The sequence below is a fragment of the Neopelma chrysocephalum genome, unplaced genomic scaffold (genome assembly GCF_003984885.1).
Source record: "Neopelma chrysocephalum unplaced genomic scaffold, ASM398488v2 Primary Assembly neopelma1_23, whole genome shotgun sequence".
NCBI lineage: Eukaryota > Metazoa > Chordata > Aves > Passeriformes > Pipridae > Neopelma > Neopelma chrysocephalum.
The window spans coordinates 13444191-13461681 of NW_020897691.1; the positions used below are offsets into that span (position 1 = coordinate 13444191).

Sequence of the window (17491 nt, forward strand, 5' to 3'; positions counted from 1 at the left end):
TCTGTCAAAACTGTTAGAAGCCCAAAGAATACTTTCTCTGGAGCAGTGCTAAAGACTTCATGATACAATGACAGCACTGCTTTTGGTGGTTCTGCTTAGGAATATGACAGTGTGCTATTGGGCCTATTCAAATGCTCTGAAAGTTTTCATAATGTGATTACAGTGCTGTGTCACCCATTGTTTTTTGCTGCAAAGATCAGTTGAACCAAGGAAGAGACAACATTTGACGTAATGGCAGAGGGAAGTGACATGAAATCATCTCTAGTTCCACTGTATTTTATTAAGACTATATCAAAAGTGAAAGGAAATTAATGTAATTTTGGCAGGATGCATCACTAGTTCAAGGCCATATAATAAGGATCAAGCACTGTTGCTTAAAATGAAATATGGCTAGAGCCAAATAGTTTTAAGAAGTCTAAAATAAATTCTTACCAAGAAGAATTTTCTTCACTTGAATTCTCCATGTATGTAGGCATGCAGGGAAGCTATATGCTATAAAATTCAGGCGTGAAAGTTTTCCTTCTATAGCACTTGGTCTTTGCTAGAGATACAGAAAATCTGTTGGTGCTTTGTTTGTGACAAAAAATGCTTATTAAAATCAAGATTTCCCCCCCCCACTACAAAAGCAGGCTTTTTTTTCTGCTCTTTTTCCCTTACTGCAAGGTCAGTTATTTTTCCTCTCTGGTAAACAGATGGTCCAGTGCATGTAGGCCGTTCTTACTTTCTGAGCAGCTGCTAGAGTGAACATATGTAGCAAGTACCATTAAAAAAAGGAGGAGGGAAGCTGATCAAGTTGATAATTGAAAAGACTTTTTATATTAAGTAGGAACAAAAGAGCAAAAACTACTATGTAGGATTTTTTCACAGCAGAAAGGAATTCTGTCTGCCAGTGTGTGTAATGATAGACTGGTTAAATGAACTCCAAACTAAGAGAAGAAAACTCTTCCTGTTAAGACAATTTTTTTTGAGATTTACAGTTTATGCTATGTGACCTTGCTATGCAGTATCTCGAAGAATGTGGTCTCTGCTTGAAAAAAAGTAATGTGTTGCTCATTAATAAGTTGGGTTTTCATGGTGGAAAACATGTAGTTATACAGAATATATTTCTCTTAAATGAATATATCCTGAATGGTTTTATAGCTCATAAAGGCACGTATTTTGCTTTATTTTTCTCGCAAATGTCTTTTTAGGGCAAGTTTACAAGCACTTCCAAGGCTTTTGTGAAATAAAGCAGTCTTGCAATGAATTAATATTTTTCAAATACAGTATGTGGTAGATATCCTTGCACAGTGACACTGGTTTGATAAATGGTTTTAAAACATTTTTCGGTTTTCAGTTCTGTTGGGATACTTGTAGCACCCAATCATTCTCGAATCTTTTTCCCCTCCCAAAATAAGAGACTAGTCTGTCATGAGTAAAGCTGCCTTGTTTTAGCTGACCATACAAATAAAGTCAGGCTATTGTTCCCCTCTTCTAATCCCAGAATCACCAAGCATGGAAGAGACCTTCAAGATCATCTAGTCCAACTGTTAACATAGCACCACCATGGTCACCCCTGAACCATATCTCCAAGTGCCATATCCAATCTATTTATTGCTATAGTCACATTTTTTCTTATTGCTTCCATGAGAGCAGGAAACACTCACTGAATCTGTTGTTGGTATCTTTAAGACCAGCCGAAGACTTTTGCAAGGTTTTCAGCTCTTACTAAAGCTTTCTGTGTGTTCTTTGTCAAGTGACTGATCTTTTAAAAAGACCAGCTAATAATCTAGCTGAGAACTGTTCAGGCCTTGCAACATTTTACTCTTTTATGCAGAATTGGTAGGTTTTGGCTCTGATAACAGGTAAAGGATGATGCAACTTCATGATGTTGGATAAAAATGGCAGATTGCAGCTTTGCATGTATCTAACTTTCACTTAGTCCAGTTTCTGGGTATAATGTCCCCTGTAGCCAAATGTTCAAGATACCAACAGAGGAGGCTTCCTCTACTGGGTCTGCAATTTTCTGTCCCCTTTCAATGAAGCTCAGTATTGCCTTACCTTGTGTAAAGGATTCCGTCTCTAGGTGCTCCCTAATCCTCATTTATTGTCTTGCAGCTTTTTCTCCTGTGGTCTGGTTGTCCTCAACCTATAGCTGTATCATAGGATACCTCAACCTGTGAGATAACCTATGATACTAGACTTTGCCACTAGGTACAGATTGTGTTCACAGTCCCTTCATCACTGCACTGAAGTGGATTCTCATTCATTCATCCATTATTGTTATATTATTATTCTCAAAGGTGAATAATTCCAGAATTACTTGTGGTAACAACTTCTTTAATGTCTCTACAGAAGCAATTTTTTTTCCAAAGGGGGATTTTGCATAGAGCTTCAGCTTTATTTCTTTTCATTTTTCTAAAATATGTTGCAAAGCTTGGAGTAAAGATCATTCCATAATTGTATTGTTCTATGATGTAGTTTATTCTACTGGGAAATGTGTAAATCCAGAGACAAGGTGCAATTTATCACAGCATAGCTTTGGTCTTCATCTTTATTCTGGTCTGTCAGTATTGCAAATTGTAGGTTACTGCCATGTCTTTAGATCCCAGAGCTACATACATAGTTCATATCTGTTTGCATCTAGTTAAGCACTGTAGGTTTTTTTCAAAACTATTTCACCCCAAGTTCCTCTTCTGAAACACCTGCCTTCCATTGTGGTGTCCCTAAGCCTGGCTATAATCTCTGCTTTTGCAGGCAAAGTACACATAGGCAGTGCTCTCATGTGATAGCTTATGACACCCAACAAGTCACTGAAATATCTTGTTAAGCTCAAAACATCTTTTGTACCACTCAGCTGCAGTCCTTCTTCAAATGGCTCTCTCTTCTGAGGTCAAAACATGCACCACAACCTGCAGCCTCGGTGTCTGTCTCCCTTCTTTGGTGATGCTGGCTCTTGTTGATTGCCCTTGCCTTCCATTCTGCTCTGCTTACCATTCCTTGTATGTTGTTTCTCCTACATAACCACTTCTCAGCAAGATCCCTTGTGCAATGCCCTCTCCTCCCTACATCAACAATTATAATGCAAAATATGCATTTTGGGTTGCATTTTGCTTGTTTGTTTGTTTTTTTCAGATGGCAGTTGGGTTGTGTTGTTGATTACTCTTCTAGTATTTGTAGTCTAGCATTTATCAAGTTTAATATGGGCTAACAAGATTTGAAAAAACTTCAAAAGAAAAACCAGACCATGTATGTAGAATTGGTGGGCCGAAACTCTGATTCCGATGCAAACAACTCCCTATTACTTTTATATCTGGGGAAAATGTGCCTGCCCTTCTAAACAACAAATTGAATGTATTCTAGTGTTTTATTTTGTATTAATTACTTGCAGTATGCTTTTCTGTATTGGGTGCTATGGAACAATAGTTGCATCACCAGAGGCATAGTAAGGTAACTTTTTCAACCATAAGTGTGCATTTACTTTGACATTCCTCTAGTCTTTGTAAAGCAAAAAGTTTTTTCCCACACCATTTTTGTATGTAGCCCCCTCACCGTCCTCCACCGCATTAGCAACTCCAAGCTTATAATGATTTTAAAGACAGTCTACCAGTAAATGGAAGATTGTATGTGTCATCTGACTTCTGACAGAAGTGGTACTTTCATCTTTGTGTGATTATGTATAATTTATTCATAGGTAACACTTACATTTTGATCACAAGAATACTGTGATAAACCTTTACCAAGGGTTTTATGTAGGACTGAAGAGAAGGCCAAATAGCTTAGTTTCAGTGTATGTCACATCTCCCCCCTCTCTTTCGCTTTCTGGTTTTTTGCATTGTATAGAGTTTCCTCTGCTTGGTTTCTCTGCCTGCAGAGGCTGCAAGGCTCTCATGTAGAAGGGGAATCCTATAAGACTGGCTGTTTTTTGTCATTACTGAAGCAACTCCTCCCTGATGAAGGAAGCTCCCCATGACTTTCTTCAGAAAGTACCCTCTGATCAGCAGACAGTAGGACCTGCTGGGGATGTTTTAGGGTTTTCCTTTTAGCTTTCTGGCTGTATGGGTCTTGCTCAGTCTCAAACTGAAGACCCAGAAAAGACATCATTGATAGACTATGTGACTGATACACAGAAATCACCTCTTGTGGAGGCGAGAGAAGTCACCAGCTGATGGGTTTGTCAGTTCTTGTTTGAGAGGTCTGGTGTAGAGTTCTGCCCAGTATCTTGCAGACTTACCGGGGACTGGAGATTTCAATATAAGCAATTGACTGAAATAATCAGTATCGTCTCCAGTGACTGTCCTGAGGAGGTTGTGTGTGTACCTGTTACAGCTTTGCTTATTGCAAAGACCAGTGGCAGGTGATCTTTGTAACTTAAATGGCATTTTCATGGTTGCTGAGGTGTGTGCTATCTAGACACAGAAGCCTGAAATTTGTGAGTAATAGTGAACCATAAGCTTGACTCTTTTTCAGTCAATAGCTTCACTGAACCTTTTTAGATTTGGAAAACCTATTTTAACCAGCCCTTTAGGACTTTGGTATTAACACAGAAAAATGGATGTAGAGCTGAGGACCACTCCCCACTTGATAATCAGTATACCTTGGATTTTGCTAGTGGATTTTGAGACATCCTGGTAGTAGGGTGAAAGTGGTGGTAAGTGATCCGGAAACAAGCTCGTTCTACATGGTCCACTGATTCCCTATGGCAGTTTTCAGTAGGGTAAAGAAGACCTTTTATTTCCTTCCTCTGTGCCTCCAAAAATGACAAACCAGAAGTAAGCTGCTTTTGTGGATATCATAATGTATGAAAGTCAGGAATAGTTTCCTGTCTTCTGATCAAGCTTCATTTTGTCAGTTGGAGTGACTGAGGTTTATTTCAGTTATGACAAGGTAGACTTTCTTCTACCTTGTACCTGCTGAAATAAATTGTCAGTTGACACTGGACTTACTGACTGTCTTGAGTGCCTATCTCAGACTCACTGTCTATTTAACTGGACACGAATAAGAAGGAAACAGTGTAACTCTTCTTTCCCTTTGCAGAATTGACCCCTGAGGAGAAAGCCATGAGAATGGCCAAAGCTATGCGTAAACAGTCATCAGAGGTAAAAGAGAAGTGGGAGAACCTAAATGCCAGTGCCAGTATCTGGCAGAATCAAGTGGACAAAGCATTAGAAAAACTGAAAGACCTGCAGTGTGCCATGGATGACCTCGATGCTGATTTGAAGGAGGCTGAAAATGTGAGGAATGGCTGGAAACCTGTAGGAGACTTGCTCATAGATTCGTTACCAGATCACATTGAGAAAACTACAGTAAGTGTGGAACTCCTGGGAAATATTTAGCCTGTGTGTGTGTCAGACCTCTTCATTCTACTACCTCTAGTCACATTAGATATGTACACACTGTGTACTTAAATTGTCATGTGCGGTATAAAGTGCTCTTTAAAGACAGTATCTGAGGTCTCAAAGTCCAGTGCTGTGCCACATTGACTATTGACTGGGGTTGCATAAGCACATATGATCAGCAAGCTACAGGTGTATACAGAATATAACATTCGTTAAATGAAAAAAATGTGTTCTAGGAATTAAATATTTTCCTCCTCTAAATACTGTCTAATCCGTAGTTAGGCCTTGGGTTTGTTTGGAGCTGTGCCCAGGCACTGGAGTATGAATGAGCTGAGTCAATTGTCATTCCAGCAGTTGACAGTATCTCCCTTTCTTTTTGTAGTGATGAGCCATCAGATCTGTTTGGCCATCATGTATAGCTTTCTTGTTAGGAAAACATTTAGAGCTTTTTCAGTCATACAGAAATGTGTTTGTAGTTTTAATTTCTGTTTCCTAACTTTCATAAAGTTCACACATCTATTACCTATTTTAGTTCCTATGACTGACTATTTGCATTTGCTTTTACTTTAGCCTGGCTTCTCATCAAGATTATTTCAAAGTGAAGAACACATACTACTCTATAACGTTCTTGCTGCCTGGGTTGCAGGCCACCCATGCAGGGCTCAGCATCCTAAGACATGGCTGCTCGTGATAGGTAGTAGCCCTTCCCTGCTTAACTTCATGGGTTGGGTAGGGACCCCGTAATACAGAGCTCTCCAAAAAAGGGATATCTTCTGATAACTATCATCCAGGAAAGCTGGCTGGAAACAGTACAGTGCTTGGGGAAGTGCCTGAATATCAGGGATTCCAGGAGAGCATGTGGGTATGCACATGTAGGTAGAGAAAATTGCTGTTTGGGCCAAATTCAGCACTTATCACTAAGCTTCTGTTTCACAAACACAGCTTTTCAGTTTTTAAGCTTAAGGGTGAATATGGCAATGCATTAGAAGACCCTGGGGTTATGTACCTGACAATCCATGTCTTCAGCTTGGGATGCTTGTATTAGAAGAATGAAAGGCCATGTGCTGCGACCAGGTTTCTGCAGATATTCTCTCTATGCGTATACAGCCTGTGGTCTCCCAGGGCTGCATTATTTCACATATATCAATGTAAGCATCCTCATTCTCAAAATTTTGTTGTTACTTTCAAGGTTAATGGAACCAAAATCCTTAAAACAAAGACAGTCAAAGCTGTTGATTTGAGAAGAATGATGAATATCTTCCTCTCCCTCTTATATTTTAATATAGATACTAAAGCAAGAAATAAGATGCTAATGCTGAATAGCTCCTTGTTCTTATGTTAAGAAGTGATTTGTCATATCTCAATGGCTTTTTCTGTAGAGTAAACTGAAGTCTTTCAGATTTTCATTGCTGTGGAAAAACTGAAAATCTGCTGAACTAATAGGGGCCTGCTGGCTGTCCAGAAGCCCAGTGCTTCTTTCTTGCCTGTATGTTCCTTCTGTTCCTGGGCCTGATGAGAGTGATTTTTGAATTGAATTATCCCAAGAAAATGCTTTTTTAACAGTTGTTTTTGGCATGTTTCATGATGTTCAATCAAGCCATTTATAGGATTGAACACTTAACTGCTCACAGCAAAAAAGACATTTGATGCATCTTTTTAACTGTAACTAAAACTTGCATCAATTTTACCTTAATACTGTATTTAGTTCTATTTGATTCAATAAACCTTTTACTTCTTTTTAGTCATTTGTAATAGTTTCACTCTGTGGTTCTAATCAGGTAAAACATTGTACTCCTTTTCTGTAGAAGACAAATTCCTTCATGCTTTGCTAATTCAATAATAGTTTTTAAATGGAATTTTTGTCAGCTGCTTAGTACTGGAAAGCTATAGCTACTGAACACATTTTTTCTTAAGAACACTTGGCAGGCTGTATGCTGCTAAAGCTCCTAATAGCATTGTGTATTTTCTTTTGTGATGAAAAGCTCTAAAACCATATGGCACCACTAAAAAAATAATTTAAATTGTTTTAGGGGCACAATTTGCTTATGGGCATTTGAGCAAGTTTCATACTGTTTTTCTGTAAAGATGGATATGAATGATATAGTACAAACATTGAAGTGAGTGAACTTTCTTTGCCGAGAACTGACTTGTGTCCAGTTGTTCAGCATAAGCTTCCGCGTTGGGCAGGTCAGAACCGTGTTGAGTTTACTGTGGCTTTTCTGCTGCTCAAATGTCCCTTGAACATAAGTGTATGTTTCTTACCCTTTAAGGCTTTTAGAGATGAAATTGCTCCCATCAACTTAAAAGTTAAAACAGTGAATGATTTGTCCAGTCAGCTGTCTCCACTTGACCTTTATCCATCCTTAAAGATGTCTCGTCAACTGGATGATCTTAATATGCGTTGGAAACTTTTACAGGTATTCTTCTGAATATGTACAGTAGATGTGTGGGGAGGGATGTTTCTTTTTCTCTGTCCTCTCTGTCCTTTCTCTTCTCTTCTCTGATGTGTTATTACCATTTGTTCCATTACTTCTATTGCTAAGGTGTTACCCTGTTGGTACCAAAGCAACAAAAAGATCTGTCTTTCCTTCAGCAGCTTGACCAAAAGCTTTTCCTTTCAAGCTGTTTCAGCAGTTTATTCATACAGGAAACTGCATTAAACTCTGGAGACTAGTGGGAACTATTGCTGCATGCTTTTTTTGTATATCTTTTAGCAGTATATTTTATTACATAAATCTGTGTTACCAAAAACTGGTGTAAGTACTTCTATTGTGTTTCCAGCTTGTGGAAAGCTATTTTATTTTGTCTTTGAATGTTCACTTTCTGTAGGGAATTTCACTTTAAGTGTCTTAAGTATTAGTAGAGCTATAGCAAGGTATGAGCAATAGCAATTTAGCATTACAAAACAGAAGAGGATATGCTGTGAGAGCGATTCATATTGCATAGTTATGATTATTGTGCTTAAATGGTCTGAGAAAGGTAAATCAATGTGCCTGATTACAGTTGAAACTTGTACGTAGTTTCAAAGTGAATGATTTAATGAAGTTTCTTACATCAGTTAAAAATTCATGTATCAATTTTGAAGTTTCTCACTTTTTTATTTTGTAGGAAATACTTATCACACTTCTAGTGAGGGTAGTGGGAATGAATTTTCAAAACCTGTCACCAGTTTCTGGGCCAGTAGTTTTGAATAAGTCACTCCTGAGAGGCAAAGCTATTAATGTGTCATATCAGACCTTTCCTTTCTTCTCAAACTGAGTTAACCAAGCAACCAAACTACTGCTGGGTGTGCTAGTACAGTTTCAATTAATAAACTGGGGGTGGAGTCATGTAAGCAAGTGAAGCTGTATCTTCCAAATTGGTTCTGTGCTGACAAGGCAGCTGTGAGATCAATAAAATCAAACTGAGACCTGCTGACTATGGAAATGTGGACAACAGAAGGGTTGGGAGGAGGTCAGAAACTTCAGCAGTAGGCTATAGTCACCGTGAAACTACTTTTGTTTGTTATTGATCTACAGTTCTCACACAAGAACGCTGCAAGATACGAACAGGATTTTCATTAAGCAAGTGGAAAAAAAAATGTAACCTTGAATAGATGGATGTCAAATGAGAGCTATGACACACACAAATTAATTTCACTAAAAATGAATGTAAACAAGTGGTTTTCTTATCATGGTTCTTGGTGTTGCAAAGTAAATGCCAATGTAAATTTTGTGTATGTGTGTTCATATGTAGGTGTCTGTAGAGGATCGCCTTAAACAGTTACAGGAAGCACACCGAGATTTTGGGCCTGCATCCCAGCACTTTCTTTCCAGTAAGTTCTTTGAATTAATCGACACGAGAGATATGATGGCTTTCTCAAAGACTGACTGATCTTTACTCCAATTTTCCCTATGGCTTGAGGAAGTTGTTCTTCCATATTATCTACCTCTGTGTTTTTGTGGGGGTGTTTCATCTTCATAACTGCACTGACAGTCTCACTAGTGTGCTTCCTACTGTACCACCTTTCTGAGATACTGTTGTGCCCTGGTTGTTTTGTTCTTTGTCCTCTGCTGCAGCGTCTAACCTGTGACTGTTCCAGAGTCTTTGCTTGTTCATAAGCACATCATCTCATCCTCTGCCAACTCTTTCCTCTGCTTCCTTTTGCTTTCGCTCTTGCTGGGATGACACAAAGGAAGAGCTGCCTGGATTTTTTTTTTTTAATTAAAGATTTCATGTCATACATTCCTGGAACTTCAAATAAAGGGCTGAAGAAAGCAAACGTGCATCACTTCCTCAAGACCTATCCTTCCTACTTTTTCTATTTAATGAAAATTTTAGAGGTGTAAGCCTATGGTCTCCCATATACTAAGAGGGCAAAAGCGGATTCGACGTTTTGGTACAAATAAATAGGTTGTGATATCAAGATCCATGTTGATTTTTCCAATGTTCTAGCCTACCTGCTGTCATCAGGGCTAATAAGACAAAGTGTTAACCCGGTCACTTCTCCAGTTTTTAACTGAGGGCTTCAGTAATAAAAATAAAATCTTTGCAGGAGTTGAGAAGTCAGCATGTGAGCAGTTCTTTCTCAGAGATTCTGAAGTACTGTATGTCAGTGTATAGCTAAACAGCTAATATAATTTAAAACAATAAATGATTGATTTTTTTTTCTTGACTTATGTGACAACTGTGTTCTTATTTTAAATTGACAGTTAGTTTTTCAATAAACAAGAGGCAATGTATGTAAAATATTACAGCTGCTATGTAAAATAGCAATTCCTGGAGCCACTTTGTCCTGTTCTTAAATTGAGAGAACAAGCAAACAACTTTAAAAAGTGTATGATTTATTTGTTAATTAAATTTGAGCCCTATTAGAAGTATAGCGTACTGTTGCCACAGTGGTTTTGTATCTCAAACTTATAACCTTGACAGTCAGTTCCTTCACTACTGTGTCACTGTTAAGGCTGTTCTGTTCACCTTTCCTCACCTGGACCATTGCAAATATTCAGGTGACTGATCAGGGCAGGGGGAGAATCAGTGAAAGAGTCCACATGTAAAACTTGCCAGGAAAAGTTGACTGGTTTTGTTTGTCTTGACCTGGATCATTTCCTTGATTTGGCTTACAGCTATGTCACAATAAAAAGCTGCATTCACAAGACTGAGTGATGAACTGGCTTTCTTGCTGGTTTAAGCGTTCATAGAGTTACATCCAAAGAGACTGTGCAGTGCCATATCAGCATGCTACAGCCATACTTAAGGAATCTTCTCCAGGCTTAAAGAGACATTTGTTTTGTTACATACAAAAGTAAAAAAAGGAAAGCTTCCAGAATGCGTGTTGGTAGATACCACAAAGAGCTATAGCCAAGTAACACAGTTTTGGAAAAGCAAATAATGTGCAGTTATCCATTTAAACTCTTTGTTAAAGACAACCTCTTTCCCCACACAAACTGCAACAAAAACTTGTTAAAAAAATAAAAATAAACCAAACTCTTTTTAGAGGTTCAGGTAAACAGAGTTAAAGAACTTATACCTACAATTTTTTATACAGTCGGTTAAATGAAAGCCAGGGGCAGTAACTTCAAAAGGAAGGTCATAAAAAAGTCATTAAATCTGGAAAATTAAAGGTTTTGTCCTGACAGGTTGCAAGACTGCATATTCTAAATCAAAATTTTCAAACCTTTTTAGCAGCAATAAATGGCTTCAAACTGTGAGGAACAAGTTGAGTAGTAGTCTGAATAAGACAATCTCAAACTTCAAAAACTGCAATTGATATATATGTATGTCTTGTGCAAATCTTCATCTCCAAAACTGCACTTCTGAATTAGAGGGGAGGTTTTTATCTGTGCTCTTCTGACATCATCTATTTTACATTTACCTCACATACCTGTTACTCCTCCTCCAAATCCTTACAGGGGAACATAACTTGCCATCGCACCGTTGTCAACTGACTAGATCCCAGTTTGCAACCGGATTTGTCTCTCTCACATTGGCCTCTTTAGCCACCAGCGCGCTTGTAGCAAATGTGGGTAGAGTCCTTCCCAAATCCTCGTTTGCAAAGCCTAGCCATGATGATATGATGAGATCCCAGTTATCGTTTACTCAGTAATTTGTGCTAGCAAAACACTTATTTCTACCTGTTTATCAGATTCATAGAATAGCCCAGGTTGAAAGAGATGGAGTTCAAAAGATCGTCTGGTCCAAGCTTTCATAGGAATGGGAGCCTAGATGACATTATCCAGCACCCTGATTCCAGCCCCATTAGTCCAGTGATTTCATCTCTACAGTGGCTAGAAACATTTCAGTACTAAAAAGACACAGTACAGCATTTGATACTGCTGTTTGAGTTTGTGGAATACCAATTAGATGGATTCATGCAGTCCATCACTAAGAAAGTGCTTTAAAATATTTTTGAAGACTAGCAAACAACATATTAGCCCTTCCTAAAATGTTCTGTGGGAGGAGGCTGAGGTAAAGCAGTATTTAGTAGTCTACTACAATCTATGATCTCTCTTTTTACTGAGCTGTTGTTTCCTCTCCCTTCATTGGGAGGCAAGAGTATGTTGAACTTTTTTTCAGTGCTTGCGAGATGGAAGATAAGCCCCTTGCAAGTTAGTTACTGATCAGTCAATTTTATACATCCTTAAAACAGCCGAAGGTGAAGAATCCTCATAATCCGTTATTCTTTGCAAAAGGATTGCTTTGCTGTCTCCTGCCTTTAGAAATAGTAACTTGTTTCTTCTGTAATTAATTTATTTTCCAAGGTTGACGATCCACTTCTCTCTGTTGTGTTTTTGTGTACTTCTAAGATGAATCCTTGAACATCCACAGAGCGCTGACTCCACAAGTTCCCTAAAACATAGCCTAGGTATTCAGTGACTTGCTCAAAGCACCTCTCAGCCATACTAGTACCAAGAGGCCTGCTAGTGAGTGCCAGAATTGATAACTACTATGTTCAGTTTTCATCAGGAAACTGATTTTTAAAAAACAGTGGTAGTCTCATTTTCCAGAGCTTCATGCAGCAGAGAACTGGCAATGTTTTACAAAGGTTGTTTCCAAACAAGTAGAGTGTGACTTGGTCCATAGTAATTAGTAATTTAATTGATTACATTGTTTAATCCATATTTGTGTCGTGGAAGAATATCTTTATCTGTTCTAGCATGTAAATTGTAGTTGAGCAATTTTCTAGCTGATGTAATTAGTATAGTAGTACAGGAGCCACCATAGGTGCCAAATGGAAACACTAGAGAAAGAAACTCTAAAGCTGATGGCCACCTTCACCTATCTTGATTTTTTTTTTTTGTCCAGAATTAGGAATGCTTAAGGATTATTTTTCAGTTAGCTACCTCTGTTTGAGCATTTAGCCATTTATTAGTTTTTTTTTTCCTTACCAGGTAACTGCCTACCTCTTAATTGCAAATGTTATTTTCTTCTTTAAATATTGAGATGGAATTTTCTCTATTTTTTCCAGTAAATAATGTGGTTTACTTTATTCCTGTAGTTTCCCAAATATTCTTCTCAGTTAATCTGTGTTTTCAGTACATGAATGTTTCTTAAATTATAAACCATGAAATTTTATGTGAGGTCACAGCCATTAAACCTCTTGGGAAGCGGTCAGCTAGTAGCAGGGTGAGACCTGCCTCTCTCTAGCTGCAACAGCCTATGGGACTCACACAGCTTGTTACTTTCAAATGGATGTTTTTTTCCAAAGAGGGATGAGCTCTAAAGTGGGCCATGCTTGCAGAAAATTTCATTAATTGAGAGTTTAATTACTTGAGATGCAATGTGGATCAAAGCTTTGTCTCATTTTAGCAAGTTTTGAAACAGGGGTGTTAGCACCCATGAATAGGCACTCTGTCTCAGAAGTGTTGCCACGTGTGTGCAATATAAATTCATTCCATTGTGATGATCGTTTATCCTACCTGTTCTTTCCATCTCTGGTTCTATAGTGAATCTAGTGAAGTGAACTTTTTCCATGATAAACCCTGAATTACCCAGGTACTAGTCTGGTAATTTCTGGTAGCTTTGTGTACCTGTTGTTTTTCAAGTAAGTAGCTGCTTATAAGTTGTCCACCAGCAGTCCTGTTGACCTGAACACTTTTTAACCTTTTATTTCTTGGGATCTTTAGATAAGCATAGTTGTAGTGTCATGTTTGACTTCATACCTTTTTCAACTCAGTGTGCAGAAGGCTTCTTGATGTTATGGATGATATCCAAGTAATCAATATTAATTTGAGTTGCAAATAGGAACTAAGGGTTGTAACTAATAAAAATAAGATTGATATTTCTTCTTTTTTGTCCTCTTGCAGAGCACTAATTATAGTAGTGGAATAATTTATTTTCAAAGCATAAACTGATAATAATTCTATAGAGATAGGAAAACCAGTGTCTACATTTTCCCTGAATGGATAGCTTGCTTGCTTAGAATTTATTATCCTTCATTGAAGTAGAATCACCGCATTTGTTTTATTTCCAGTGTGGCTTCAAATAGATGCCTGGAATCATCTAGATGGATTGCCATAGTTTTCTTTTGCTGATTTTCTAATTACTGAAAATAGTCTGGGAAATTTTGTTTCCATTTGTTATAACCATATTAATTATAAAATAAATAAAAAATAGTTAGATGTTTTAATTTGACACGTGCTTTCTCATAACTACCTTGTCTTTATTTCCTCAGCCTCAGTACAGTTTCCATGGCAGAGATCTGTTTCACATAACAAAGTGCCCTATTATATCAAGTAAGTTTGCCTTTATTCTTTTTTCCTTAACCCTACCAGAGGGTCTTGTCACCATAACCTGGCAGAAAAACGTAGGGACTAAGTAGTAGCTAGAAATGTTACCAAGAGTTTCTCTACTTAGTGTTCTGCTGCATATACTATATAGTCATGTTTATTGCTTTGCATGCTATATAATTTAGAAATATGTAAATAGAAATCAATGACAAACCCAAATTAAAACCTCACTCAAACAGATAGGAAACAGCAGGGACATTTCAGTATTATACATTATCAGTATTCAAACTAGACTTGTTCTTATGCATGTGGCTCATCCAGAGTGTAAATTGTAAAGGGAAAAAAAGCTGAATAAATAATGTATTTAAAAATGCAAAGTTTATAACCCATAGCAAAACAGTGGTGACTAATATCTATTGAGCCCATTCATCATTTTGTGCCAAATTTATTTGGAAATATACATATGTTGACTGTCCTTCTGTCCTTTTCTTTACTTTGTGGAAGTTCTTATAGTGCTTGATTTTAAGGCAAATTATGCATTTTCATAAATATTTACAAAAATTGTACAAATACCTTGATTACCAAGGTGAACGGTCGAGATACTTATTTTGAAAATAATAAAGAATACTTAGTTATGGAGGTAAGGAGATTTTGATGTGTTCTACTCAGAGCAGTCCATAACTTGGCTTTTCTTAATCTGTCAGCATTTATTTATGTACTGTTTGCCAGTACTTTAAAGATCAAAGATTGCAGCTTTGAGAGGAGGATAGCGCTTTGCCAGAGAGGTAAATGAAATTTTAAGGTGCAGTGTATAGTAAGGGAGACCCAAGCAATTCATTTTAGGCTGAAAGAAATCTGTTAAAATGTTATCAGTTTGAGTTTGGGAAAAGGGTAGGGTTTTTTAAGGTAGAATGACTGTGAGTTGGACTTGAAGATAGTTCATTCTAAAGAACACAAGTGAGGTTTTTTTACTATTGCATACTGCTCGTAAGTCTGAGAACCACATTTTGTGCTTCAAACAATTTATGAGTACTTGAGAGCTTTGAAAAGCAGGTAACAGTCAATTCATGTCAATCAAACCTGTTATCACTCTTGAGGTGTGACAGTTATTTTTAAACTGTCATATGAAGATTAGTTTCTTTAAAGGGTCTGAGTAGGTAACTAGAAAAAGCAAAAACCTCCTGTGAAGATCCTTGAATTCTCTATGGAAGCATTTGTGCTCCTGAAAAGTTTTGCAGGAGGCAAGAAAAACTGTGCCACGCTGGAGAAGAGGTTCCTGGCTTTGTCCTGAGTGGAAGAGGAGAGGGTAAAAGGATGTAAAGGCTCACTCACTGCCAAGACTCAGGCAGAAGTGTATTAAAGTGATCACACCTACAGCAGTAATTCAAGGAAAATGGTGAAGTAGCAAGCTTCAGAAAGCAAGAGGAAAACTACCCTAAGCCTGTGATTTTTTTATTGTGGGTATGTCCTTACTGGACGTTGAAAGATGGCCAATTCACTTTCCTGCTCTATCAGAGCTGATAGCTGGAGTTGGGAGGGTTTATCGAGTGTGAGTTGGACCCAGAGGGTTTTGCGGAGCTCATGGATACATTCAGAGTTGGGGAACAGAGATAGGAACAGATGAAACAGACTAAGATTAAAGCTTCTCATCTGTGCTGAGCAAGGCAAATATTTTAAACTTGAATATTTCGTGTGCATTTCCTTTTTTCATATTTAATACATTCTTTTGAGTTTCTGAGCATTTCTCTTACCCCACCTCAGCCGAAGTTCAGTTTTTGAGAAATCTTTTTTTTATCATTGCTAGTTCAGAAGAAAGTAAGTCTTTCCAATTGTGTTCCCCAAATGCAGTCCTGTAAGCTCACCAGTTGGTGGCCAAGTATCCACTTGTACTGTGGGCTTGCTCTGGTGTGTTGGCGGCCCTAGAGCTAGATTGGGGGATGAAGCCAGTTGGGGCTGAGAAAGAAACCCCAGCATCTCTCAGAAATTGTTTTAATGGTCTTGCACAGGAAGTTTGGTAACGGAGCAGAAGTGTAGGGCAAGTTCTCTGAGAGTCGAGGTCTTTATAGTAGCGGAGACCGCTGTTTAGTTTGCAAGATGGCCTTAATGAAGTCAGCAGAATTAACTACTGCATCTCAAGAAAGACTTTTCCATTAATCTTTCCCTACTTGCAACATGATATATGCTGCTGAAGCAATGCCTTGATTCTTGTGTCTTGAAAGAGAATGATGGTATATGTAAGTGGTAAGATTTATTTATTTTAAAAAACTTGAGGATGAATACTGAATTTCAGTAGCTTCACAGTCTGAAAAGCAGACTGACCTTGGCAGTTTCCTACATTTTTTATTTCTTACTTATCTAAACATCATTGTTTTCAGAAGCAGCTAGATAAATCAAGAGTTGTGGAAGATAAAGCAGAAAAGATCTGATTCTGAATTTCATTTGCTTTGTTATGATCAGACTGGAGAGTACTCTTGGCTTTAAATACCCTTTTAAATCTTTTTGTGTTCCTTAATTTCAAAAACAGTTCAAAGAAGAGAGAAAAACAATAGTGACAGAAAAAAACATACTGATTGTGTGATTAGTGATTACATGAGTGAGACAATTTAAGAGAACAGGCAACCAGATTTAATGATGGATGTTTATATAGAAAAGAATGCTAGGAAAGAGGGAAAGATTGACTTAATTTTCTTTTTTTTTTTTAATTGTACTAGCTCCTTGCAAAGACTTGCCTTTGATGTAAAGCACAGCATGAGTAGAAGGAACGGTTATGATGAGTCTTAATAACTATCATTTGAGAACAACTATATTTACTGTATTTACAGCAAGACTTGTATATTTAGAGGGAAGGTTTAAGATACCAGTTGTTCATTTTATGGTGTAGAACAAAGATAATAAAAGTATGATCCAATGTGGCTGAAAAATAAGAAGTTTTAAAAATTTGGAAGTGAAATAAAGGCAAATTGAAATCAGGCTACTTCTAAATAAGAACCCATAATTTTCTTAGACAACCATAATTCATATATTTTCTTCATTTTGATTGCATATTGTGAGTGTCATTGAATGAGAAATGTAAAATATTTGGAAAGTGACATAATTGCAGATGATGATGTCGTTGCACCTCTGTTAAAGTATTTGGAAAAAAAATAAAAGAACAAACTGCACTCTGTAATTTTATTGCACACAGATAATGAGTTTTAGAAAAATTAGGGAATTGCACCTTAGAAGGCAGGAGGGAGTAATTTAGGTAGCAATGAATCTGTAAGGAGAATGTCAAAATGATGCAAGATGTCTGTATTTTCAGATAAGCAGCGTTTTTTCTGTTTGTTTTCTAACACCAGAGGTAGCTTACATTTACATGATTAGAGAGGAGTGTCTCTCTGAAAGAGGTCTTTGTGACAGCACACCATCATGACTTGGGAGTCCAGTTTGTTCTCCCCACCCCATTTACTAACAGTTGTCACGTCT

At 37.6% G+C, this 17491-nt stretch overlaps 1 protein-coding gene across 8 annotated transcripts in view; it reads left to right on the forward strand.

Moving 5' to 3' along the window:
• UTRN (utrophin) overlaps nucleotides 1–17491 on the forward strand; it is a 380224-nt gene that overhangs the window by 285359 nt on the left and 77374 nt on the right. For 7 of the 8 annotated variants that reach the window (XM_027687304.1, XM_027687284.1, XM_027687294.1 and 4 more), the window contains 4 exons: nucleotides 5017–5285; nucleotides 7589–7735; nucleotides 9054–9132; nucleotides 13972–14032. In XM_027687304.1, the coding sequence (XP_027543105.1) occupies nucleotides 5017–5285; nucleotides 7589–7735; nucleotides 9054–9132; nucleotides 13972–14032 (556 nt within the window). The remainder of the gene's footprint in view (nucleotides 1–5016; nucleotides 5286–7588; nucleotides 7736–9053; nucleotides 9133–13971; nucleotides 14033–17491) is intronic. The other variant, XM_027687314.1, reaches the window with a different exon arrangement.